The following is a 27,207-nucleotide window of genomic DNA, read 5'->3' as shown; positions in this document are numbered from 1 at the left end:
CTACTCCTAGCTAGTGATAAATTACTTCAAATAAGGAAAAAACCATATAAAATAAGGACAAAATATCAATCAGTCATTTAAAATTTTTTTTTATAAGAAATCGAAATTAATTATTAGGTGCAACTACACATTAACTATTGTTAATTAATTACTCGTAAAGCATTGTTGGATTTTTATTTAATTTCTTTCATCGAAACATATAATACAGGAATAGTACTGCTCGCAAAAGCAAGGGAAGAATCAACTGGGGCCATCGAAGCTTGGGCTCATCCAACAACAAGCAATACATGTTATATGGAGTATGGGCCGTGTTTGGTAAATGTTTGTGATACAAAATGTTGTAATGATAAATGTGCAGCAGCATACAAGCAGGGACAGGGGTTTTGTTTTAGATTTGACACTACGACTGAGTCGATATGCATGTGCAGATTTCCATGTCCTTAAAACTTTTGTATGTATGTGTTAATTAATTACGTAGTACTGTTGGATTAAGTAATTAATTAAAGACCAATGTTCATTGGTTAGGTGATCATTGTTTTTTTCTTATGGGTAGTGATTGATTAGATTTTAGTTATAGTCGATGATCTATATAATATTGTTACTAAAAGTTAAAATGATTTGCCGTTAAAATGATTTTGCTTATCCTAATATTAAACACGTTGTTACACGGGGTTTGATGTTTGGTCAGTTGGGTGATTGATGATATGATATACTTTATCTTCTGGATGAAGTATTGATCGATCCTTCGTTCACAATTCGAAAATCTCCCTAATAATCCACTCTTATAGAGATTCGAACTCAGATGGATTTTCTCAAGGTATAATAACAAACAACTTTTAGTAATTTTTGAAAAAGTATATAGTATTTAAGGAAGAACTTGTAAATTGGTGTAGAATGTGTCAATGCTCTACCACCTAATGCAAATTCAAGGTCGTGATAACCAATTGCCAAACTAGTCATAGAAGGTAAAACAACAAACAACTCTTTTTTTCTTTTTTCTTTTTATTTTTAATTAGCCAAATAACAAATTCAATCACAAACAACTCAGACTTTAGTCTAGAATCCAAATATAAGTGAGACATAGCTAGTGATAGGCAACTAACCCTTAAGGGGGTTAAAGTGAAAGAGGTAGGTGAAGAGTAAAGGTGAAAAAGGTGAATGGTTAAGGGGTGTAGGTGATGAGTGAAGGTGAAAAGAAGAAAGTGATTGTGATCACCTAGCTAAAAAGACAAAATGTGGGGTTTATTTTTACATATTGATTAAATGTATTGTGTTTTTAATTAAATAAAAGTGAGGACCAAATGATAGGTGAATGATTAAGGAAAAAAGTAGAAGGTGAAAAAAATAAAAAAGTGATGCTGATGTGACAGGAAAAAAGTATAGGTAAAGGATACACAGTTACGAATAGTCTATCAGTTGCAAGAAATAAGGATATGGTAAAAGTGTAAAATCACTTTAGGTACATCATGAAAGAAATTATAAACGGTGGAAATCTAAATGTGTTTGAAGATACCATGTTCCTTAAGTAATGGGTTTGTTGACTGGGTCATTATCATCAATGGGCTGGCTTAAATGGGCCGTATCAGCTAGAGTTTGGGCTACAAGCTGTGGACCTGTTGCTTACCAACCAATTAAAGATGGCTTTAGACTTTTTCGATCCTACTTACTAAATCTTTTTTATATTATAAAGATCGTTAAAGGCTTTTAGAAGTCTTTTTTCCGGATACCATATCAAAATGGCTATCTTTTTGAGGGTAACTTATTACTAAAATCTGGAGAATTTAAGCTCTTAAAAGACTGTTATCATTTATCAAACATAAATGCATAATCTTTTCTTAATTGCAAATTAGCCATTATGACTTGTATGACTCTAACCACTATAAATATATATATATATATATATATATATATATATATATATATATATATATATATATATATGGACATACATATATTAGAATTCCGACCATATATCACAATTTCTGACAATCGCAATTCTCAAATACATCTTTCAAGTCAGTGATTATATATGGCTAAAGTTATGACCAAGTTCTTGATCATCTTCACTCTCACTGTCTTTGGTATGATTTTTTCAATATCTTACTTCCGTACAAAAATTCACGCAAGTATTTTAATTAACTAGCACACAAAATTGACTTAAGAGCTGAGAGATAAAATCAAAATGTAGTTATTCTTTTTCTCAAGAGAAATGATTAACAAACTTAAAGGAGTAAGATATGATGATTATTTACATGTATCAAATCAATGATCTTGGCGATTGAAATTATATGTATGGAGAAATTATGTTGTTTATATATCAATTTCCATATTTTAATGACCAACTCTTTTCGTATTGGGTTTAACTAGATAATTAAAGATGATCGTTGATCATCATTTGTCTGCTAATTAAGCTAGTACAGTAGTAGTATTGATCTAAAAGTCAACATTGTTGACGTAGAGAGCGGTCACAAAATTTGCCAAAAATATTAATTTACTTCATCGTCATTTGTGTGAAAAGCGTTCGATCATGAATTAATTATATATTTAGCAAGCATATATATTATCTCGATTTATATAAATTTAGGTATCGTCACATTATTATGTTTTTATATATTTATATTTATTATGCACAAATAGTATCGATCCAACGAGCCTGAAATTAAGCTATATATTTACGATGTTGAATTAAAAACGTAAAATGCAGGTGGCACGGTGTTAGCAATTAATGCAACGGATAATTCCACTAGTGTTGCGGGTGACAGTGGGCCAATATTGCATCAACCAGCTGATCAAGAGAAGTGCTTTACACAATTAGGGCCTTGTTCCTTTGAGTGTTACAATGAATGTTGCAATCAGAAATGTGCAGCTAAATATTTTGGTAAAACCGAAGGCTGGTGTGTCAAGATTCTCCCAGGTGGTCTTTCCATGTGTCAATGTGAATATCAATGTTAACTTGTACCCATCAGAGTATATGTACGTTTTCATCTTCCGGCCATCACTTTTTGAATAAAAATATATAATTACCAAAATAGAATATTATATATTTACCTTCGTCACAAGAGTTATATGATGGATGATCTTCCAAAGAGTGAGATTCTTTGAGTAGTCTCTTGTTTGGTACACTTCTTGGGATATTTTTGGTATAACAATAGAGAACAATTAATAATATTCTAAAGTAACTATAATTTTAAGGGTAAAAATGATGGGAAAATGTCAGGTAAAACATACAGTATTTATTTTAGGTAAAACATGGGAGATTATGTAAAATTCAGCGGAAGTTATGTAAAATTCAGGAGGGGTTATGTATGTTTATCAAACTCAAAGGTTTAATCTGTAACTTTTATTAATATAGCAATACTAAGCTTAGATAAAGTCTGCAGTACAGATCATTTTTCCAAAATGAATATATCAAAGGTCAAAATAAATTATTTTTTTATAAGGTATTATCAATCAAATAGTTAATTAACTTTTGTGTCTACTAATATATAATATGAAAGAAAAAATATTTAAAGAATAAACAAATTCATTTAATTGGTCAACTTTACATCTCAATATTCTTTCCCATATATCAAAATCCAAAACTCATAAAAAGTATTATTAGGTGTTAATTAATGTTGTAAATATTACAAGTATAATATAAAGAATAATATAATATAATATTACGTTTTCAAATAACACTATGTTAAATAAAAACAACGAATAATAAAAGATATAACGCGAGTGCAAATTTTTTTACATCAGAGTCTAACACTGATAAACAAAGAATATTTAACAATGGGACAAAAATGCCGGTGGCTTATTGTTAAGGTAATTAACATTGAGGTATATACCCGTTAAAGGGCAAATTCATTTCTGGAAAAGATCTGATACCAAGCTACTAAGGTTTAAGTTCCACTTCCTACATTCATAGTGTGGATTATTTTTAAGAGTTATGGATTCCATTCCAGGGATAGGAAAGGAAATGAATTGCTCATTGTCGTCTCGCATGAGTTTTGGAACCTAATACCTCGATGGTGTATTGGGGGGGGGGGGATGCGAGCATACCTTACCCCTACCTAAGTAGAAAAGTGCTTTCAGGTTCTACCTAAATGGTAGAAAATGATATCCGGTCTTTGCATGAGATAAAAACCAAACCTCTTCCATTAATGTAATTTAGAATTAGGAGTAGGATGGTTATAATTCTAAAAAAATACCAATACATATAGCTTTGAGTTTAACATTATGGTGTTAGCAAAATGCTCGAAGACTAATGACATGAGTTTTCCCATAATTAATTTATATATAAATTATTCATGTTCTCTTGAATCTCAACATTTCTAACAAAAAATGAAAAATGAAGGAAAACCCCCTAATAAGTCGTAAGAAGACACAACACTAATTAGGGATAAACTTTGCTCTTTCAGGATTGATCCAGAGATTATTTATCACAAAAAGACTTCCTAACCATTTCAAATAATTAATATTGAATATCGTGGGTATATATGAACGCTATAAGTACGCCATAAAATGCATGGACATCTTAAAATTGTAATTTCAATTTATATATCTTCGAATTATTATTTGCTTTCTACTGATTACGATGGCTACCATTTCAATTAAATTTTACATTATCCTTGTTCTTCTTGGTATTTCAGGTATCAACTTCATATCTTTATTTGCGAGTAGCATTTAATTTTGCAGGAAATGTTTTTCCTTTAACTAAATTTCCACAATCTTTGTCTGTTGACTGTTAATTTAATCTTGCAAAAGGTGTATCTCACTTAGAACGTCAAATCTAACAATAATTAGAAAAGTTGCAAAAAAAGTTACTTGCATGTTTACATCTTGTGTGGTGTCTTTTAAAATGATTTCAAAGAGATATAGGTCTTTATTTATCATGAATGTCTATAATATTATCGAGTATAGCGTTACTTTTCTTCAAGTGATCGTGCAAATATTATATACATCAGATTTTGAAAGATCCAACAACAAAAAAAAAAAGTAAGTAACTGCTCAGTGCCGCTTTTCGCGGGTTTTGAGTCCCAATACCTCGACGGTATATGGGGGAGGTTAAGATGTAGGTAGACCTTACCTCTACTTAAGTAGAGAGGCTACTTCCAGTTTCTACCTAAATAGTAGAAAAGACCCTCCAACCTTTGCATGGGATGAGAATCGAACCCATGACCTCTGTCTCCAAAAACAAGGGTGTTTACCACTAATCCTGAAATATCCAACAAACTTATCATATAATAGCTGGTATTATAACGTGAAATGTTAAATCGGCTAAATTGTAAAAATCAATTAAATTAATATATCAATAAATAACAGGAAAAGGATTAAACGCGGAGCTAGTGAAGAGGTTGGGTGACCTGCAGTATTGACCAAATTAATATATATTTCATCGTCCTATATTAAGTGTCCTATTTTGACTTTTTCAGATTTTTTTTAACTTTGAAAGTAAATATTTTTATTTGTGTTATATAACATTTGACATAACATATATGAATTGATTGAGTTTTAAATATACGTTTCATTGATATAACTTTTATCAATTAATATAGAACACAAACAAAGATATTTACAGTCAAAGTCATAAAAAAAAAAAAATTGACCAGTTAAAATAGAATAATTAAAATAGGGGATTAATAAATACTGTAAATAATAGGAAAATGATTTCGTTGTTCCATCCTCCTGCTGACCTTATCACATGAATTTAGACTTTAGAGCGACAAACCATCTTCAATTTCCAAATCGTCGTAGGGGATAAAACCATGTTGACACTTGAAAATCGGCTAATGTGCCTTTTGATTTGTTTATTTCATATCAACCAAACATTTTTTTCCAGTATAAAATATGGCCCAAATTTTAAAACTTCCAGTCTCTTCATGTATTAAACATAAAACAAAACTCATTATTTATAGTTCTATACTATCTCATAAATAGGTAAAAAAAAAAAGAGTATATGATATTGGAAATATATTCGGTGTACAGCTTTTAAACAAAGTGTATGTATGAATCGCTTCTTTATTACATATGCCAATTTTCACATCAATTTGTTGTACGTAAATGACTAGCTTCATCTCACATTTCAAGCTATTAATATAATCGGTCGATCGACTAATTATATATACGAGAGCAAGTACCCGCGCGTTGCGGCGGTGAGATGGTGAGGTGATACCTAGGTCATAGAGTATGATAGGTTATAGGAGTTCATATGTCATAGAGTATGATAGTCAAATGCCTTAGCCGTACGGGTTCCGCCCTCGGATTTAAAAATTTGTCGGAAGTATATCGAATGACATCTCTAATGAAAGAGCATGAAATTTTAAGAACACTCATACAATTTTTATAATTTATCGATGTACGGTTTTTGAAATAAAAGATTTTGAATAAATTGGAGGAATAAATGATTTATGGAGGAAAGAGAAAAAAGATGATTGGTTGAGATTTGAGGAGAGATAAAAGGTATTATAGTTATTTTAGATAAATATAGAATAGATAGGAGGGGTATTTTGGAAAAGTAGTTAAAATCAATATTGAAAATTTGAAGTTCAATGTTAAAAATTTAGAGAAAATCTGCTTTATAATATAGTATAGATATATGCTCAAATTAATTAACCAAATTGAATGCAGTCATATCATTGGTGAATGCGATAGACGAATTCGCAGGCAGGCATGATGTGAACGTGAGGCCGATATGTACGTCAGCGTTAGGGACATGTTCAGCTGGTTGCTACATCACTTGTTGTGATAAAAAATGTAAGGATAAATATTGGGGAGTAGGGGAATGTGTTCGCCTTGGTAGTATTGTTATGGTATGCCAATGCAAATATTATTGTTAGCCAGCTAACCTCAAATTTTTACTTTTTTTTTTTCGTTCATATATTGTAATAACCGGAATGGTGGGGAAGGAAGCCCTCCCTACTTCAATGGAAAGGGAAAGTATTGCCTAATGTGTGATACGATCAATGTTATTAGCCATATATCTTTTAAGTATTTGTTGCATTTTTTATATTTGTAACGTTTCCGATAGTGATTGCTATCAATTATACCAACTATTAGCTGTAGTTACTATATATATGTAAACTTTTATTTTTAGTTAAACTAAGATAAAATTTACGAGTAGGATTTAACACATACAGTAATTCACATTGGGCGATTTTTATGCACATTTGGCACAATTGTTTAACACATATTCACGACCATTAAATTAAAAAAAATAGAAGCTGATACCTTAATATGAATTAACTAGACTCGGTCTTGTTTGATTGAGAGGATAAAATATTCATTATTTATATATTCTAATCACATTCAACAAGCTAGTTAGACTACCTCCATCGGTGACTAAAAATTTAGTCGGTTGGATATAGTGGAGTAGAAATAATATTAAAAAAGTTTTATATCACCGACCAAGTCGATGGAGCAAACAAATGTTTAGAGACTAATTCTGTATGGCAAGTTGGCAAGGTTTGTATATTTCCCTTTTACTATTCAAATTTAATATTATAACATATTATATAACTTTATTTTTAGCTAAATCATTCGTATGCCTTTTAAAAGTATATTTAAATATATTGCTTTTCTTTGCTTATTTATGAACTACAATATTTTAAACTTAATTGTCAAGGATTATAACTCATTATAAAAATAGTTGGTTGGTTGTTGATGGTAATGTAAAAATTGATTTGGTTGGGTTGGATAAATAGAAGAGAGAAAAAATAGTTATTTAGTGAATGATATTGTTGGGTTGGGTTGTGAATGTGGATGGTCTTATAAACTTGATCAATCAAACAATCTATTAGCTTTCAAAAATATCAATGGTAAAAATAAACCATCCGTTGACAAACATCTGACATGCTCCAACATGTTTAGTTGATCTGATCTGATTATATTTCAAATTAGGCCGAAATCTGGTTTTCGTGATTAAATCAAAACCAGAACGACATGGCGTCGGATGAAGTGAAATTGTATGCGGTCGGAGGAAGTCCATTTGTTTGCAGAGTCGAAATTGCTTTAAGTCTTAAAGGAATCAAGTATGAAATCATTGAAGAAGATCTGAAAAACAAGAGTGTCGATCTTTTGAAGTATAATCCGGTTCATAAGCAGGTGCCGGTGCTGGTGCACAACGGAAAGCCGATATCAGAGTCACTTGTGATCCTCGAGTACATTGATGATGTCTGGAATATGAAGTTTCCTATTTTGCCCCTTGATCCGTATGAAAAGGCTCTCGCTATATTTTGGACTAAATTCGTCGATGATTCGGTAATTACTATATATATTTACATAACACTTCTATATGTTTCTAATTAACCCTTGCAATTTTATTTTATAAAAAATTAGAGATATGTACTTTGAATAACTTTATATGATTTGTTTAGTGTATTCCTGCAATATTCAAAGTGTTTGGCAACGTCGGAGATGAACAAGCTTTCGCAAAAGCTTGTGAGCAATTGCAAATACTAGAAAATGAACTCGCGGCCAAAGCTAAGAAGTTCTTTGGAGGTGACAACATTAATATAGTTGATATTGCTGCTGATTTCATAGCGTATTGGCTTGGAATGATCGAGGAAGCTACCGAAATAAAGATTGTTACTCAAGACAAGTTTCCAAAAATAAGTGAATGGGCTGATAACTTCATCAAATGTCCAGTTGTCAAAGAACTCTTACCTCCAAGAGTACTTCCTCCAAGAGCACAATTGCTTGAATATTTTAAGAAACGATTTGGTAAGGCATAATGGTACACGAGATGTCGAGAGATTATAAATCTAGTCGTTTTATTAAGGTTTCTGAGTATGTATGCTGGGTAAAACTCTGTTATAGATAAACAAAAAACATTTCTTCTCAACTATAATAATTATGTACAATGTATAATGTATAACAAGTGATCAGGTTTGAATTTGCGTGTTGTGTGACTTTTACTTAGACGTATGCTCGTGCGATGCGGCGACGATGATACCGACGTCGGCAGTGGTGGCAATGTGGTTGTGGTGTGGTGTGAATGTAAATTAGTTGGTGTAAGAGGAGTTAATATGGTTATTAATGGTTGAAGGATCTATATCTTAAGTTATTCCATAACAATATAGATAACTGTGATTTCATTTGTTATTGATGTGCATCTTTCTGTTACGATAATTTATTAGAGTTGAATCCATAACACCGTAATTGGATTGCAGCATCAAAATTCAAAACATTTTATCATAGATAAATTTGTTCATAATTTTATAATGGAAAATAATTAATTCTTCTAACCAAATAGTTTAATAATTCTCTTAACTATTGGATGATGACATATGAAAAAATCAGGGGACAAGATTAGGAAAGAAAATTAGTAGATACCACATGTCACCTTCTTAATATTTTAAGAGGATTATTAAGTTATTTGGTTATGAAAATTTATCATTTTTCTTTTATAATATCAAATATATGTTTTATTTCGGGACAAGATTCCACAGCCACGGTCAAACCTATCAAAGAAAAGAATAGAAACAATGGTCTATGCTCTATGTCGGTAATAAAAAGAGTCAAAATGAAAGGAAAAAAAGAAAGTAAATACAGTATTTTTTTTTGAACCAAAAAGAAATAATAATAAAAAATACAGTAGTTGTCACAACTACAGCACAAGGCGCATTTCAGACCACAATTGCCAACAACTTTCTAGTAATCCGCCGGCCATCCAATTCCCAAATCAACGTACAACACGAGCATGCGTATGCATCAAATTTAACACCTTTCTAGCACGTACCTCGCCAACTCACCACTAGCTAGAATATTTATATATGCATCACCACCTAACAAAATAAAAAGCTATCCAAAAGAACAAAGCATAACCCTTTTATTTTATTTTATTTTGTCATTAATCAATTCTCTGAGAAAAACAAAAAAAAACTAGAAGAAATGGCAGATGATGAAGTGAAGTTGCATGGAGTTGGTGGAAGTCCATTTGTTGCTAGAGTGAAAATTGCATTGAAATTGAAAGGAATCGAATATGAAAACATTGAAGAGGTGCTTAGCAACAAGAGCGCTGACCTTCTCAAGTATAACCCAGTCCATAAAAAAGTGCCAGTCTTGGTACATAATGGAAAACCGGTATGTGAGTCTCTTGTGATTGTTGAATATATTGATGAAGTTTGGAAAGGTACTGTTCCCATTTTGCCACAAGATCCTTACCAGAAAGCACTTGCCAGATTTTGGGCCAAGTTCATCGATGACAAGGTATGTATCTTTATATATAATATTTGCAATTTGTTTGACTGTCTTTTTATTTTCTATGTTTATGAAATTTTGTTATTTAATGATTGATATTGATTTTATGACTGTCAAAAATGGGGTGGATCTTGTTAATATTGATTTTATGACTATTGAAAACCTTATAAAATATTCAAGCAATTGTGCTTTTATGAAATTTTGTTAATTAATTATGACTGATATTGATTTTATGACTATGTTATTTAAAGGCCCTGTTTTTTTTAGGACAAAAAATTCTATACCCCTTTCAATTCACAAGGTAGTTTTTTGGAGTTGGGACTGATTATACATATATATATATATTATGTCGGTTTGTTTAGTGTATGCCTGCAGTTTTCAAGGTTTTCAGCAGCATTGGGGATGAGCAAGTTCTCGCGGAAGCTTATGAGCAGCTCGGAATATTAGAAAAGGAACTTGAAGGCAAGAAGTTTTTTGGAGGTGAAAGCATCAACCTGGTTGATATTGCTGGTTGTTTCATAAGCTATTGGCTTGGAGTAGTTGAGGAAGCAGCCGGTCTTAAGGTTGTCACCAAAGACAAGTTCCCAAAACTAACCCAATGGGCTGATAACTTTGTCAACTATCCTGTCGTCAAGGAAATCTTACCTCCAAGAGAAAATCTCCTTTCATTTTTCAGGAAGCGATTTGGTAAGGAGTGATAATAGTTCATGAATTGAAGGTCATAAACATATGCGAGCTTGATGTTGCAATAAGTAGCACTTTGTGTTTTTATTTTAGTTGAATTAAAGCTTGTGTGTGAACTGATGTGCGAAATCTAGCTTTAAATTTATAAACATGATTTACCGAAAATACCGATTACTACACACTCACACTGATCGCATGCAGTATAGTTAAAATTGGTAAGCCGAGATCGTTCGTAAAGACTTAAATAAGCAATTGTAAACATTAAATGATTCAAGTAAAGACTTAAATAAGCAATTGTAAACATTAAATGATTCAAGTAAAAATGGGGGTTTTTGTGGCCGAGTTGCCACGTTGCAAGTAGTTAGCAAAATTTGTTAGTAATCCCGGAGGATTAATCGAAAGAGAAGTTTGTTGATGAAAACAATAATTTAAAAGTCACCCATCTTGATTTCGCTCAACAGAATGTTAAGATTGCACTTTTGATGAAGTTCAAATTCAATTTAGTGATTTAATGACCGAGACTCAAATTTATTGTCAACCCCGTACCCGTCAAGTTAACAACCTATTTTATTCTCTTGTATAAACTAGTTTCATTATTAAGACCGGTACCCCGAGACGTCTTTTTATAACTTCCCTAGTTAAACAATGGTATTGGTCATTTTAGATAACAATTTCGTCTATCGATTGTACCCAACCGTCAACCCGTTAATTCTTATCAAATATTGATTATCCTCTACCGTACCCGTCATAGAACCAATTGCTTCTAACTATGCAATCAAAATAACTTATACCCAAATCCTAGTCGTCACTAAGCAATGAACACAAATTATCCGCAACCAGTAGTTGAATGACAAAGAATTAATAGATTAAGATCACGACGAAACGTTAAATAAAATCACTTGAATTAATAAATATTGTGCAATTCTTACATAATGTCTCACTCCATCAAGATTGAAAAGGCGATTAGCCACTCATATTAGATATGAAATAACAAATCAAAACGAAAGAATTCATTGTTACCAAATGCAAAGGGTTGAAAAACGAATAACGAAATGATTCCGAACGAGTCTTTGATCCTCCACAATGATGAAAAATAAGATAAACCCTAGAAAAAGCTCTTAAAATCGTTTGGAAAGTGAAAGATAGGTTTTTGGAATGTTTATTGCAGCTATTTATATGCTGACTAAATTCAGCAGATTCGGCATGACACTGCGTCGCAGTGTCTTCTTTGACTTTTCTTGACTTTGACTTCCCTTGACTGGCCTTCTGTCGTATATACACAAACTGCGTCGCAGTTTGCCTATGCTGCGAAGCAGTTTCATCCTCGGCTTGAAATACTGCGACGCATGCCCATACTGCGTCACAGTGTTTTGTTGACTTGCGTTGACCATTTTGACCAGCTTTGACTTTCTTCTAATCTCCAATTATGTGCTTCGTAAAACGTCCGTAAGCACTCGTTTTGCTCCAGAAACTTCGTTTTCTTCAAGTTATCGCTTAGGTACCTGTTTTCCCACCTGAAACACTGACAAATACCATAAACGCACCAACTGTATACGAAAACTACTCGTAAACCTCACTAAACAACCACTTTAAGCTATGGGAAATGGGCATAAAATATGACCTATCAAACCCCCCACACTTAAGCTTTGCTTGTCCTCAAGCAAATCCAGACTTAAAACAAATCAAACCTTGGTATATTATGGAACCACATTTCAGTCATCAAAAAGAAGCTCAACCATAATCAAAAATAAGAATAAATGGTTAGGCAGTTTTACTCTTAAATGAAAACCGGAACGTTTGACAATATTTGACTGATATACAAGCCTCAATAACACGACTAAGCACAAATGAAACGAACAAGTGATATCTCGCCTATCCTACTCCAGCTAACTTTCTTTTGGGGTTGAATATTTGAATAATCACTCAATAGCCAAGTCGTGATGCATAATCTTTTAACCATAGGCTTGTACATGGATCGTTCCTAAGTCGCCAAGGCGCAAGCGCCCTATAACGTCTATCAGAAGAGGACTTTACGGGTTGTAATATTTTAAGGCTAAACGGTCATTTAAACAAGGTATGGGAATTTGGGTAGACACGTGGTGTTAACAAAGAACTAACACAACATTTAACAAAATTTTCACATATAGTCTAGTCCAAAACAAACCCATGTCATTAGTTGCCAACGGTCCACATCCCAAGAAGTCCTCTAGACCATAATCCCACTAGAACTATCAAAAAACTGACACCATTGTAGTGTATGACAATCAAACAACTTATCAACCAAAGCTAACCAATGTTGACTTAAAACAAACTTGCCAACTACAAAAATTCTAACCAAATATATCAATTTAAGAACACTTTGTTGGTTATAATAACGAACCAACTTACATAAAATGATTTGACAAAAAGGAGAAATACCAACTGACAGCCCAAGCTCATTTTTCTTCATTTTTATATTATTTTTTTTTTTTTTTTTAAATTCTTTTTATTCATTTTTTTTTGTGAGCTACTTCTACTCTGCCTAATTGGTATTCTCTTACATAATTTAAGAAACAGTGACAAATCATCTCAAAAGATGCTAAGATGAACAATTCAGACTTTATTCAAGAACCATGACGAAATCAAACTATCCCCATAAGATGAGAATATCCCGTCCCGACATAATAAGACAAAACCCAAACCATCCAATCTAGCAAAGGCAACCAATGACCCACCAGGATTTCGACTATCAGTATGGCGAGGAAAGGTTTAATTCTAGGTGGATTTAATAACAAAAAACAGGCTAGTGACAACATGTTTTCTATTGTTCCCTGCACTAAAGGTGAGTGCAACATACGGGTTTTCAACGGGTAGTTCACTAACCAGTGTAGTTAGCTACTAAGCACATTACAAAACATGCACATAACAAATTTTCACTAAACAAAGGGTGAATAAACAAAGAATAAAGGTTTTAATCTAGATTTGCCTCTTCATCATATAGCAAAATAACGGAACGATCAACAAGGACAAGTTCTAGAATCAACGCAATCACCGACACACTCATAGCAAATGCAAATCCCAGAAATGGAAAAACCAACCTCAAACTTGCACATCATAGTTCAGAGCTCTAAAAGAGACCCTTACTTCCGGATAAATCCAAAAGCCTATGAGAGGGACAAATTTACAAGGCTAATAGTTCCAAAACTGTAACACCTATCATATCTAACAATGAATCAATCAATCTCACAATTTTGGTATTATGGTGCTATAAGCATGCTAGCAATGTTATTAATCCAGAAGGGATGCCACATTAATCAGTCAAAACACATTCCACATATTAAAAATATTACCAAGGTGTAGTTACATTGCTCATTATATCTATAATTAGGTGACAAAAGCAATTAACTACGAGGACAAACATGTAAAAATCTTCAAAAATTAACCAACTTTTCCTATTTACCTCCCCCCCCCCACCACACTTGAGTTGGACAATGTCTTCAATGTCCAAGAAACTAAGCCAAATAAGGGAAATAGGGAAAAGTAAGCTAAAAAAAAATAATAATAAAAAAATAAGAACAAGAAAACTTGCCGGGTAAATGTGGTGTTCCATGCGCGAATGATGCCAACAAGAATAAAGAGCGCTGAACTTACTGCCAGCATATGTAAATGACACCCTTGCTAACACACATGAACAGAAACAAGCGAACATAATAATATAAATGTTAAGCATGCAACATTCCAACCTAATTATGCTACGGAAATGGGAATAAAGTACGATGTCCCATCACCCCGTAGGGTGTATACATAACAACCAAATCGAGATTAAAAGTGCGGAGAATGAAATTGTTCGAACAAATCATACAAGCCATCAAAAACAGCAACAGATCTCAATCAGCAACCTGCATAAAAACTCACTGTGGTGGAGGGTGAGGTGGGTAGTGTTGGTAACCAGGAAGGTTACCATAGTTGAAGAAAGAACCAACCACCTGCTCTACATAAGTTTGCTCAGAAGCTCCCGCCCGGGTCACGTCCATGCCAGCATACGTACCTGTATAAGAACCAAATCGGACCGGCATATCTGGTCCTAATGCCCCTGGATCGTGATGGGGAGGCTTCTCGACTACATGCTCAGGCGGAAAGTAAAAACCTCCATCGACTCTCTGATGCGGGATAAACATGGCAGGTGGATGGTAGTCGGGAAGATCAGCGGGTAGGCTAAAGTCCTGCCCTCTCAGCTGTGCCTCCCACATGGGTTGGTAACGGCGCGAGTCATACACCACCCTACCAAGCCCAGACCCCATCATCGTCATATCTCCCCAAACCTGCTCTTTGAAACTATCCATGCGTGTGTGAAACGATTGCTGAGATTCGAACATCCGATCGACAACAGACTGAAGTGAGGTGAAATCAAAACCTGCAGGAACAGCAGAAGAAGAAGAAGCTCCCGCAGTGGAAGTGGCACGACGTTTAGGGCGTCTAACTAGTTCTTCCTCCGCTGCCTCCTCCATCTCTTCATCAGTATCTTTACCATCATCACCTGCATCGCCCTCAGGGGCGGCATCACCAAAATCAATCAAAGAGTAAAAACCTCTATTGGTTTGAGGTTTAAGTAACCCAAAACGCTTCAAATCTGGTTACTCAAATGGCTTTATAGGTTTCCAATTGAAGTTAAACACCATATTAGCTCGATCCCCTTCACAACCAAAAAATTTCACTAATTTTGTAACATAATGGCCACACACAAGCTTCCTATCCCTCATGCCTCGGGTACCCATATGTTTTGCTACCACGTAAGGAGCACAAGCTAATCTATACGGGGCACCTTCATGAAACAGTCTCAACAACCACATATCCTCCAAATACACCTTGTCCCGTTGATTGGATCGCTGGACAACCAAGTATGTAATCATTTTTAAAAACAACCTCAAAATAGGCGACTTAATAGAGTTCACCCTCGATTTAAAACTCCAAGTCTCCCTAGAAATCTGTGCATAGTATGACTTCTGACTACCCTCCGGGAATCCCAACCCGGTACGAGCTCCCATTCTTAAGACCTTCCTAAACAATTGATTATTTTCTGCCAATTCCCTAGTGTACATTCCGGTAGCAATTCCAAATTCAACTATGGTTAAAGATCGATCTCTCCCTCCACAGCGAAAATGTATGCATTCCTCATCAAAAATATTTTTCACCTTGTCAATGGTGCTAACATTGATAGTTGAAAAGAATTCCAAGCACCATTCCTTACAAACCATTTCCCTATTTCCGAAAATGTCTATCCACATTCGGAACTCTTGGTCAACAGGGTTACCATTCTCATCATTTTCCATACCCACCAGTCTTAGAAATCCTTCAATATCCCTTCTTATAACCAACATGTCAAGCATATCATCAGGAAGATACCTGGGCTCTTCGATGTCCTTGTGAAGGAATTTTTCCAACCGCTCATTATAAGCGGCTTTCTGTTCCTGTGAAGCCCTTGGCCAAGTGAGCCATTGGTGTTCAGAGAGAGCGGGGACTGGTGCCACAGCGGCTTGAGCTGCCCTGAAGATTCCTCACCTGTGTGAGAAGAACCTGTTCGTCTAGGGTTACGTCCACTGGTGGAGGGAGCCTGCAAAAAGATGGCAATCATCAAAACTTTTAAACCCGAAAAGATTATTCACCATATGGTCCCATAGGGGGTTAGGTCTGTAAAAGGTCAAACTGCGACGCAGTCTTTATGGACTGCGAAGCAGTCTGAACCTCGGCATCAAATACTGCGGCGCAGTTTGATAACTGCGTCGCACTCTTATACACATAACCTGCGGCGCAGTTCCCACACTGCGTCGCACTCTTGATTAATCAGGAAAAAAAATAATCTACATACTTTCAAAAAGATTTCAAACCATTGAACACCAAAACTCCCAATCTCTTCACGGATTCTATCAATTAACAATTTGACACAAGAAAGCCCTACCCATTCATGAGTTCTAATTCATTCAAACATGACACAAATCTGGGAGAAAATCTATATAATGCAAAACAAACAAGCTAAATAGAGGATACTAACCTTTCCATATCTTGTCATGATAGTTAGTGTGCAAAAGAAATAAGTACTCCAAGAAATTATGAAGAGAAAAGTGAAAAATCTGAGGGTTTAGCTTGAGAGAAAAAGGAGATGAAGATTTTAAGGTAAAAGTAAAAAGTGAAACAACCCTAGCCTCTTATTTGTTTGACCAGTTCGGACCCAACTGCGTCGCAGGTCATAGACTGCTTTGCAGTTTTTTTTTTTTTTTTTTTGGATTTTTGAATTTCTGAACAATTACTCGGACTGCGTTACATCACCAGACCTGCGTCGCAGTCGCTTATTAGTCGAGGATTTTTCTGCTTCGCAGTGTAGTAACACTGCATCGCATATCATGTAAGTCTAAAAACTGCGTCGCAGTGTTACCCCCCCCCCCCCCCACACACACACTTACCTTGAATTTCGTCCATGAAAAACTTACCGGATCGCGTAGCGAAGCTCCAGACCTGCATTGCTCGACATAATCACCTTAGAAACATTGAAATTGCTAAAAATTTAATAATAAACAAAAATTCAAAACACACGGGTTGCCTCCCGCGAAGCGCTTAATTTATTTATGAGTCTTTAGCTAGACTCGAAGTTCTTCATCATTGCTTCATTTCGAAAAAGGGAAGCTCGTCGATGACGACTCCCACACTTTCTTCCTCTTGATGATAGAACTTCAATCTGTGACCATTCACAATAAACGAGGTACCATCCGATTTAAACAATTCTACATAACCAGACGGATACACATGTTTTATCACAAAAGGGCCGGTCCACCTAGATGTCAACTTGGGTTGTTTAAACTTGTACTTAGAAAGGAACAACTAGACCTTATCACCGACTTTAAGATCCTTTTTCCTAAGCCTACAGTCGTGCCAAACTTTCATTCGTTCCTTATACAATAACGAGTTATCATAAGCATATAACCTAAGTTCATCTAGTTCATTTAGTTGCATCGATCTCAACTCACCGGCTTCAACTAGGTCCATGTTACAATTCCTGAGCGCCCAATAGGCCTTATGCTCAATTTCAATAGGAAGATAACAAGTCTTGCCATAAAGCAACCGGAATGGGGTAGTCCCAAACGGTGTCTTGTAGGCGGTCCTAAATGCCCATAGAGCATCATCAAGCTTGGTGGACCAAGACTTTGGGTTATCTCCTACGGTTTTCTCAAGAATTCTTTTTAATGCCCGATTCGTGTTTTCAACTTGGCCACTCGTTTGGGGGTGATATGAGGTTGAAAAACGGTGATTAACACCGTACCTCTTTAGCACCTTAGCGAGTTGGTGATTCGCGAAATGGCTTCCGCGGTCACTGATTAAGGCCTTGGGCACTCCGAATCTACAGAAAAGCTTTTTCAAGAAATGAATGACAACACGCGCATCATTCGTTGGCAAGGTTTTCGCCTCGGTCTACTTTGAAACATAATCAACAGCAACAAGAATATACAAATTCCTATTCGATGGGAGAAAAGGTCCCATAAAGTCTATGCCCCAAACATCAAAAACTTCACATACCTGAATAAAGTTTTGAGGCATTTCATCACGTTTGGAAATATTACCTTGTCGCTGACACACATCACAAACCTCTACCAAAGTTTGTGCTTCCTTGAACACGGTGGGCCAAAAGAAACCAGCATCATAAACTTTCTTACCGGTGACTGACGCTCCATAATGTCCACCAGTCGGCCCATGGTGACAAGCATCAAGAATCTGGCGTGTTTCATCATCTGCCACACACCTCCTTATCATCCCATCTGCACAAATTTTAAACAAAAATGGATTTTCCCAAAAGTAATGTTTAGCCTCGGTAAAAAGTTTCCTCCGTTCTTGCTTTGACATATCTTCCGGAATTGCACCTGAACTAAGATAGTTAGCAATATCGGCGAACTAAGGTCCTGTTTCAAGCTTCATCAAAAACTCATCAGGAAAATCATCATTAATATCATGCTCTTGTAACTCCTCACGGTGAGGGTTTTCGAGCCTACTAAGATGGTTAACTGCCACATTCTCAGCCCCCTTTTTGTCTTTAATTTCAATGTCGAATTCTTGCAAAAGCAAGACCCAACGAATTAGACGGGGCTTGGCATCTTATTTCGAGAACAAGTACCTCAAGGCAGAATAATCAGTATAGACAATGGTCTTGTTAAGGACCAAGTAGGGACAAAATTTATCAAAAGCATACACCACTGCCAACAACTCTTTTTCGGTAACCGTATAGTTCTGTTGAGCAAGGTTTAAAGTCTTGCTAGCATACGAGATAGGTCGGAAATGTTTATCCTTCCTTTGGCCTAAAACGGCCCCTAAGGCATAATCCCTAGCATCACACATCAACTCGAATGGTAAAGACCAATTGGGTGGAGTCATAATGGGAGCATTGGTTAATCTATCCTTAAGCAAATTGAAAGCTTCAAGACATTCTTTATCAAAAACAAATGGGACATCTTTCTCTAACAACTTAGTCATAGGCCGGGTGATTTTAGAAAAATCTTTTATAAACCTACGATAAAACCCCGCATGACCAAGAAAGCTTCTAACAGATTTAACATTCGTGGGTGGAGGTAACTTACTTATCACATCAATTTTAGCTTTGTCAACCTCTAACCCTTCCTTAGAAACTTTATGTCCCAAAACTATGCCCTCTTTGACCATAAAGTGACATTTTTCCCAATTCAAAACCAAGTATGCCCGTTCACACCTCTCCAACATCTTGTTAAGACTTTTTAAACAGAATTCAAATGAACTACCAAAAACTGAAAAATCATCCATGAACACTTCCATGGAGGTTTCTATCATATCCTGAAAAATTGCATTCATGCAACGTTGGAAAGTCCCGGGTGCATTACAAAGACCAAATGGCATCCTCTTGTAGGCAAAAGTGCCATAGGGGCAAGTGAAGGTGGTCTTCTCTTGATCTTTCGGGTCTATGGGTATCTGGAAATACCTGGAGAACCCGTCCAGAAAACAAAAATACTCATTCCCGGCGAGCCGTTCGAGCTTTTGATCGATAAAGGGCAATGGGAAATGATCCTTGCGGGTCGCATCATTTAGTTTCCGATAGTCAATATATACCCTCCACCCCGTGACAGTTCTTGTGGGAATTAATTCATTTTTGTCATTCAAAACAACAGTCATTCCACCCTTCTTCGGTACACAGTGTACCGGACTTACCCATGAACTATCCGAGATGGGGAATATGATTCCCGCATCCAATAATTTCACAATTTTTTTTTTAACAACATCCTTCATGTTTGGATTCAATCTCCGTTGTCTTTGCACAACAGGTTTAATATTTTCAACAAAATTAATTGTGTGCTTACAAAATTCTGGACTTATACCCAGAATATCGAAAATCTTCCATGCAAAAGCCTTTTTATGGGCTTTCAACACGGTAATAAGCATAGATTTCTCATCCTCCAACAAAGAAGATGAAATAACAACGGGGAGAAAGGATGTACCTTCTAAATATGCATACTCCAAGTGATCCGAAAGTGGCTTGAGTTCCAAATCGGTGGGAGGACTCTCAACCGATGTAGGCACTCGGATGCTTCTATCATTTTTGATTCCTTCGAAAGATTCATCCTCCGGTGGAGTTTCATCAACATTAAGAGCCATGATTTCATGCATCATTTCTTCAACCAACTCACACTCTTCTTCACTACAAGCTAACACAGCTTGTCCATCTTCCATATCCAAATAGTCCATAAGCTCCTTTTCCAAAGCATCTTCCTCCTCGATCACATCGATCCTAAAACAAGATTCATCACATGAGTACGGATGCTTAAGAGCTTTATCTACATTAAAAACAACCCGGTCATCACCGACACCTAGAGAGATTTCCTTGGCCTTGACCCGGATGATAGCATCCGCGGTCATGAGGAATGGTCGGCCTAAAATTAGAGGCACATTAATGTCCGCCTCCATTTCTAGAATAACAAAGTCAACCGGGAAAATCAAATGACCCACTTTAATCTGTAAATTTTCCGCGATCCCCATGGGATATTGGAATGATCTATCCGCAAGCCTAATGCTCATGCGGGTTGGGGTCAATGCACCAAGAGACAACTTCTTATAAACAGAGTAAGGCATTAAATTAATGCTGGCCCCAAGATCGGCCAATGCCTTATACAACTCAACACCAAAAGAACAAGAAATAAGAAAACTCCCTGGATCATCAAGCTTAGGGGGTATCTCGTTCTTTATTATAGCGGAAACTTCGGCACTCATGACCGCCGTCTTGTCTTCTTGTAGCTTCTTCCTATCCGAAATAAGATCTTTAAGAAACTTCGCGTAGTTGGGCATACCTACAGGGAGATCAACTAATGGAACAGAAATGTTAACATTTTGAATTAACTCAACGAATTTCTTAAAGTTCTCCTTGATCTTCCCTCGTCTCAACTGTTGAGGAAACAGCACCTTCGGTTGATAGGGCTTCACCGGAGGTGTCTCAACAGGAGGTTTCTCAACATTCTTGGATGGAATGGCCGGAATCTTCACGGCTGGGTTCGGCTCCATCTCGATTTCTTCATCAATAGTACCTTCAGATTCAACCTGCACAAGAGGAGTAACAATATTAGGTAAAGCATTAGCAGAGTTGTAAGTGTTACCTGCTCTTGTTGTGATAGCATTGACTTGCTCACTCCTAGCATTTGGATGGTTATACTTTGTTCCAGATCCTTGATTGTTCTGCTGAGGCTTAGGATTCTGCTGGGTATTGCTCGGTAAAGTACCGGGCTGCCTGTTCGACGCTCCTAGCCTTTCAAGCTTTGTCTCAATATCCTGAAACGTTGCTTGGGTACTCTTCGAACTTTGCTCAAGCTTAATTTGTCAATCCATCCAACCTAGTAGTCATAGCATCCCATTGAGAGGCCATCTTCTCATTGGTAGCTTTCTGAGCACCTACCAAATCCTTCATGATATCTCTTAATTCCGCATTCGCATTTTGCTGACTGTTGAACCTGCTAAACCTGCTTCCACTAAAACCAGAATTATTAGCATTAAAATTAGATGAAGGAAAGGAAGTACCTGATGCCCAGTTTTGATAACCGGTGTTCTGATTAAAGTTCCCTTGCTGATTCTGGACATAGTTAACTTCTTGAGCTGGCTTATTCGGGCAATCCTCCGAGTAATGCATGTCCCCACAGTAGTCACACCCATCAGCAATCACCTTAACATCCCTTTCAATGCTTTTGAATCTCACATCTTGGTTGTCAAACCTCTCGTTCATCTGCTTTGTGAGGGCTTTGACTTCAGCAACCAAGCTTAATTCTTCACTACTTTCCAACTTCGCCACAGTCTTACCACTAGTTCTTTTGCTTACAAGCTCATCGCGATCAGAGAACTCCTTGGCCATATCATCCAAGATTTTGTATCCTTCAGCTGGGGTGACATTGTTCAAACTACCTCCAAATGCCCTGGCTAATTCCCTTCGAGTTCTCTTTAGCAACCCATCATAGAAGATCTCAACCACTGCTTCTGTGTTCAGATTGTTTCCTGGGCAGTTCCTGATCATCTCCTTATATCGTTTCCAGGCATCTACTACATCTTCCCCTGGATCTTGAGTGAATGATCGGATCTTATTCTCCAACTGTCTCTGAGTCCTTATAGAATAGAACTCATCAATAAACCCTACACGAAGCTCATCCCAAGTTGTATACAGATCATCTGGTTGCTCCTTTAACCATGCCTTAGCTCATCCACATAAAGTAAGTCGAAAAAGCTCAAGCTTCACATTGTCATCTTGGTTCGCGCCATAGTGATAAAACCTACAAATCTTCTCGAACCTCTCTAAATGCCCATATGGATCATTATTCGTCACCCCATCAAACTTCTCTTCCTCCACACTTTTCAAATGACTTCCTTTAAGAGAAAAGTTTACTCCGGTGGTTGGAAGGCGAATAGGAGTGCCCCTATTAGTAGGGACATTTCTCCTACGGTCACCGTAAAGACGGTTATTGGGGTTTTCTGGCTCTCTATCACCCATTCTCCTGGCTCTGACTGGTTGAGTTGCCTGAGGATTTTCTCTAGGAATCTCGGTTAAATCCGGTTGATCAGTTTTATCCCGATTATCTTCTTCCCCTGAACTATCACCAGTTTTGAACAACCCACTACCTTCGGAGAATTTAGGACTTAAGCGCACCTCGGACGTTGAACCTTTCTTTGAGTAATATTGATCCAAATCTACTTCCGGGTGGTCACGGTTTTCGGTGTTTGAATCTATGTTTCCGGTGTTTGAGGGCTCCGTGTTGTTTGATCTGAGTAAGCGTCGTCTGGCTTTCCCTGGATTAGATTGAGGACTAAGCAAAGGTCTACCAGAGGCTCTTGTGTTCATCAACTACAAAGCACCTGCACAAGCACCACAAGAAAAACCGTTAACCGCACCAGAAACTAACAAAAGTAAACTAAAACACAAATAAAATCTATCTATTAAAGACAATTAACTTCCTCACAAATGAATGCAAGGAAGGATCGAATCACAAAACTAACAATTACTTAATTCAAGTCCCCGGCAGCGGCGCCAAAAACTTGATGTGCGAAATCTAGCTTTAAATTTATAAACACGATTTACCGAAAATACTGACTACTACACACTCACAGGCAGTGTACCTGATCGCATGCAGTATAGTTAAAACTGGTAAGCCGAGATCGTTTGCAAGGACTTAAATAAGCAATTGTAAACATTAAATGATTCAAGTAAAAATGGGGGGGTTTTTGTGGCCGAGTTGCCACGTTGCAAGTAGTTAGCAAAATTTGTTAGTAATCCCGGAGGATTAATCGAAAGAGAAGTTTGTTGATGAAAACAATAATTTAAAAGTCACCCATCTTGATTTTGCTCAACAGAATGTTAGGATTGCACTTTTGATGAAGTTCAAATTCAATTTAGTGATTTAATGACCGAGACTCAAATGTATTGCCAACCCCGTACCCGTCAAGTTAACAACCTATTTTATTCTCTTGTATAAACTAGTTTCATTATTAAGACCGGTACCCCGAGACGCCTTTTTATAACTTCCCTAGTTAAACAATGGTATTGGTCATTATTAAGACCGGTACACCATCATTCATTCATATTCTCAAGCTTTAACATTAATGGTTGAGGTGTTAATTCATAACGTATAACTTTATTCTTATGCCATCAATGTTTCATTAGTTGTGAATTTGTGAGTCTTTGTATTCCCGGTTTGATTTAATTCATTAATATTTGGTTTAGTTTATTAAAGTTTAGAAATTAGAACCTATTTTCAGCTTTATCACCGTCTCACCTCCTGTGCATTCAACCAAACTTGCACCATATCCCGTCATTTCATCCACCATTATAAGTTTGTTTTCTCTCAACCATTTGCTATTGTATTACTGTATTAATCTTTCACTATAATCTTATTGTTTAATAAGTTTGTTTATTGAAGTATTTGATAGGATTTTTGGTTTTCAACTACTTAGGGAGTCTTTTATCCAAAAAGAAATATTTCAAAAGCTTGAATCAATTTTCCACCATCCTCATCAGTTAAAGGTAAGTTTCCATTCTAATTTTGATCACCATCAAATGTTGTGTCCTTTTCCCCTCTTCTCAAAACAAAACCTATGATGCAATAAAAGAAATAAGATTAAAAGTTAGTGGTCAGTTCTTACTTTTACTAGATCTTCTTTATAAACTGTATCGATCTATATGCTCAATACTTTATGTTTTTTTACATACAATTGATTACTTAACTGATAATAATTTTAGCATACACATTCACTTTCCAAATGGTTGCATTTTGGGTTAAATATGACATTTTTTATTTTTTTGTTTTTTGAAAAATTTGTTCTTTGTGCAAATTAAGTTTATATCGCCAATGGCTAGTAGCTCAGATGGTAATAGGTGTACGTATCTTTGACATAAATGGTAATAGATGGCCAGTAGCTCAGATGCCATATACTCTGTTACTCCTGGAATTAGTGAGATGACAAGTAGGCAGGGCAATATGGCATGGCTGGTAACAAGTGATCCAACTCCGTAATGACTATTTAATTTTTCCCATTGGAAGACCTGCATACTTGCATAGATGTTGTATAAACAAAATGTCAGAAAAGGAAAATCACACATCATCAAGACCGATATCCAACGTGGTTATGGTGCCAAAAAGTCTTCTCTACTATGGAACTCCTTAATTCTATCATTGCAAGTATGTATGTTCCCTTATTTACTTGAAGTATAAAAATGGGTGAAAAAGTTTTATTAATCTAGATGTTCAAATGCTTATATATATAGTACAAGGTACATGTGATAATCTAATAATGGAAAAATGAAAAAGATGAATACTTGATCTATGTGAATCTGTTACGCTTTGAGTTCACTTAGATGATAAATAGGGACGACCATATTATAGAAAAGTTGTTGCTATTTCATGTTTGGTAAATTTGCCTTAGTAATCCACTTTCTTCGTTTCTCAAATTACATGTGTGTTGGTCTGATCAATGTACCCACTCTACTCAATGGACCAAATGGACCTGGGGCTGGTGGTATTACCACGTCATATTCATTGAATTTGTTTTGCTTGATTTCTCATCAACTACATATGCATCACGAAGTTTACTATATAAGGCCAAGTATGTACGATTAGTATCCAAGGCTATTGTATATAGCAATCATGGTTGACCCATAAGCTTTTTTTTTTTGTCAAGATTTAAACTCTCATGAAAAATAATTAGTGCCTTTAGTACGACTCGAATTATGTTATTACCCTAATGCATGAAACGACTTTGGAGGTTATATCTATTATAAATATACTTTGTTTGACCACTCACCAGAGAGATCTGATACATTTGACCAGACATCTTGCCTCCTGCTGTGATAATCACTACAGTCGCTATGATTATCCTATTTGCAATGTGCGTTGTGGTACTTGCTCAAAGGCCAGCTATCAAATTTTTTGACCTCATGACTCGAATAGAGTTTTTTTTTTACGTACATAACATCTAATGTATAGATTCTAACATAGCAAGAACAACCCATTGTGTCTTCAATTCAAGGTTTTTTGTGTCACTTCAGTTAAAGGTAATATGGAAACAAACTAACCCTTCTTTGATATCATTCATTAATTTATATCTTTTCTCCTTATTCTATGCTTTTATATTTATAAGCCGATGAATAATATGATTTTATAAAACAATTTCTATTAGTTATTTGAAAAACCGGAAACAAAATGCATATAAACAATATATTAAAAACATGACGTGCGTAGCACGGGCGTTAAACCCTCGTAAGTAGGAAAGATGTAATATTATTAAAATTTCTATAAAACGACCATTTACATGAAAACTTCAATAACTTTTTACTATATTGTAAACTTTGAAAACTTTAGAGATCAAAATATAAAATAAGGTATTAAATAAAAAAATAAAAGTAAAGTGTCATCTTCAACCTTGGCCACCTCTGTGATTCTTCCATTACAAAAAAGATAAACCAACAGTAAAAAAAAAGGTTTCTATCGCCTATGAGAGAAAGTGAAAACAAAGTATATCTCAGTTTTCATAGCATATCTTCAAATAAATTAATGAAAACAAATACTAAAACAATTAAAAAAAAATTAAGGACACCACCACCCGACTCTTTTTCGCCGTGGACTGGTCAACTTTGGGCTTTCCACACAGCAACCACACAAGATCTGTAATGGGAAGACCCCAGGTGGTCGGGGTCATTCCCTTCCACGCCGACCACACCTTACCCACTACAAACACTCTAAGATCGACATTATCAAATTCCAGGAAAAATTCAAAATATACATTGGATCAAATGCTTAATACCATTTGATTAAGCTTTATCAATAAAGGAATCACCCAAGAATCCTAAAACACCCCCTATTTTTCCCATTCGATTGATGTTTTTCTCGTTCTTTTCTATTTATCTCAGTTCGTTGTACAAACAGTTTATAAATGTTAAGTCTGGGATTCGCTGAAGGAGACTTGAAAATTGACACATGTCATCAGCAAGTCTCCTAACAATTTGTCAGCAGACGAAGAGACGTCTTCAGCGGGATGCATGCTGAGCTAGCTTGTCTTGGCGGGAAATATTCAAACTAAATAAAGACAAAAAGGTCACATGGTGGTTAACTAACTGTAATTTGCCCTGAATGGTAAATGTACATGTTGGGACCAAAGCAAGGGTTCTCTCTCTCTCTTACCCGATTTGGTATTGAAGACAATAGGCACATGATTCAAGTACCATGAGCCAATTGGAAGTCGACAACCACCATCAAGTCACAATCAAAGCAGGCTGTGTTGATTCAAGTCTTCCCCTATATAAAGCATCACAGCCTCATTGTGCCAAGTGCG

General features: G+C 35.9%; 2 protein-coding genes across 2 annotated transcripts in view; both read left to right on the top strand.

Annotated features, from left to right (window-relative positions):
* Positions 1-7,549: 7,549 nt before the first annotated feature.
* LOC122590453 (probable glutathione S-transferase) lies at positions 7,550-8,875 on the top strand. The gene is made up of 2 exons (XM_043762655.1): positions 7,550-8,241; positions 8,358-8,875. Exons 1-2 carry the CDS (start codon positions 7,924-7,926, stop codon positions 8,712-8,714), a joined length of 675 nt encoding a protein of 224 aa, XP_043618590.1. The 5' UTR covers positions 7,550-7,923; the 3' UTR covers positions 8,715-8,875.
* An 892-nt stretch (positions 8,876-9,767) lies between these two features.
* Positions 9,768-27,207, top strand: part of LOC122590454 (probable glutathione S-transferase) — a 96,677-nt gene continuing 79,237 nt past the window's right edge. The window contains exons 1-2 of the mRNA XM_043762656.1: positions 9,768-10,191; positions 10,545-10,919. Of these exons, the coding sequence (XP_043618591.1) occupies positions 9,874-10,191; positions 10,545-10,880 (654 nt within the window). The 5' untranslated portion in view covers positions 9,768-9,873 and the 3' untranslated portion in view covers positions 10,881-10,919. The remainder of the gene's footprint in view (positions 10,192-10,544; positions 10,920-27,207) is intronic.

This window comes from Erigeron canadensis, chromosome 3, assembly GCF_010389155.1.
Source record: "Erigeron canadensis isolate Cc75 chromosome 3, C_canadensis_v1, whole genome shotgun sequence".
NCBI classification, from domain to species: Eukaryota; Viridiplantae; Streptophyta; class Magnoliopsida; order Asterales; family Asteraceae; genus Erigeron; species Erigeron canadensis.
The sequence above is the reverse complement of the archived record's forward strand: the minus strand, read 5'-3'. Positions and strand labels throughout refer to the sequence as shown.

What these genes read in the sequence shown, in the direction of transcription:
- LOC122590453 (XM_043762655.1), top strand. Translation starts at nt 7,924, where the DNA reads ATGGCGTCGGATGAAGTGAAATTGTATGCGGTCGGAGGAAGTCCATTT. An exon ending in CTAAATTCGTCGATGATTCG is followed by an intron (nt 8,242 to 8,357) that starts GTAATTACTATA and finishes TGATTTGTTTAG; the next exon opens with TGTATTCCTGCAATATTCAA.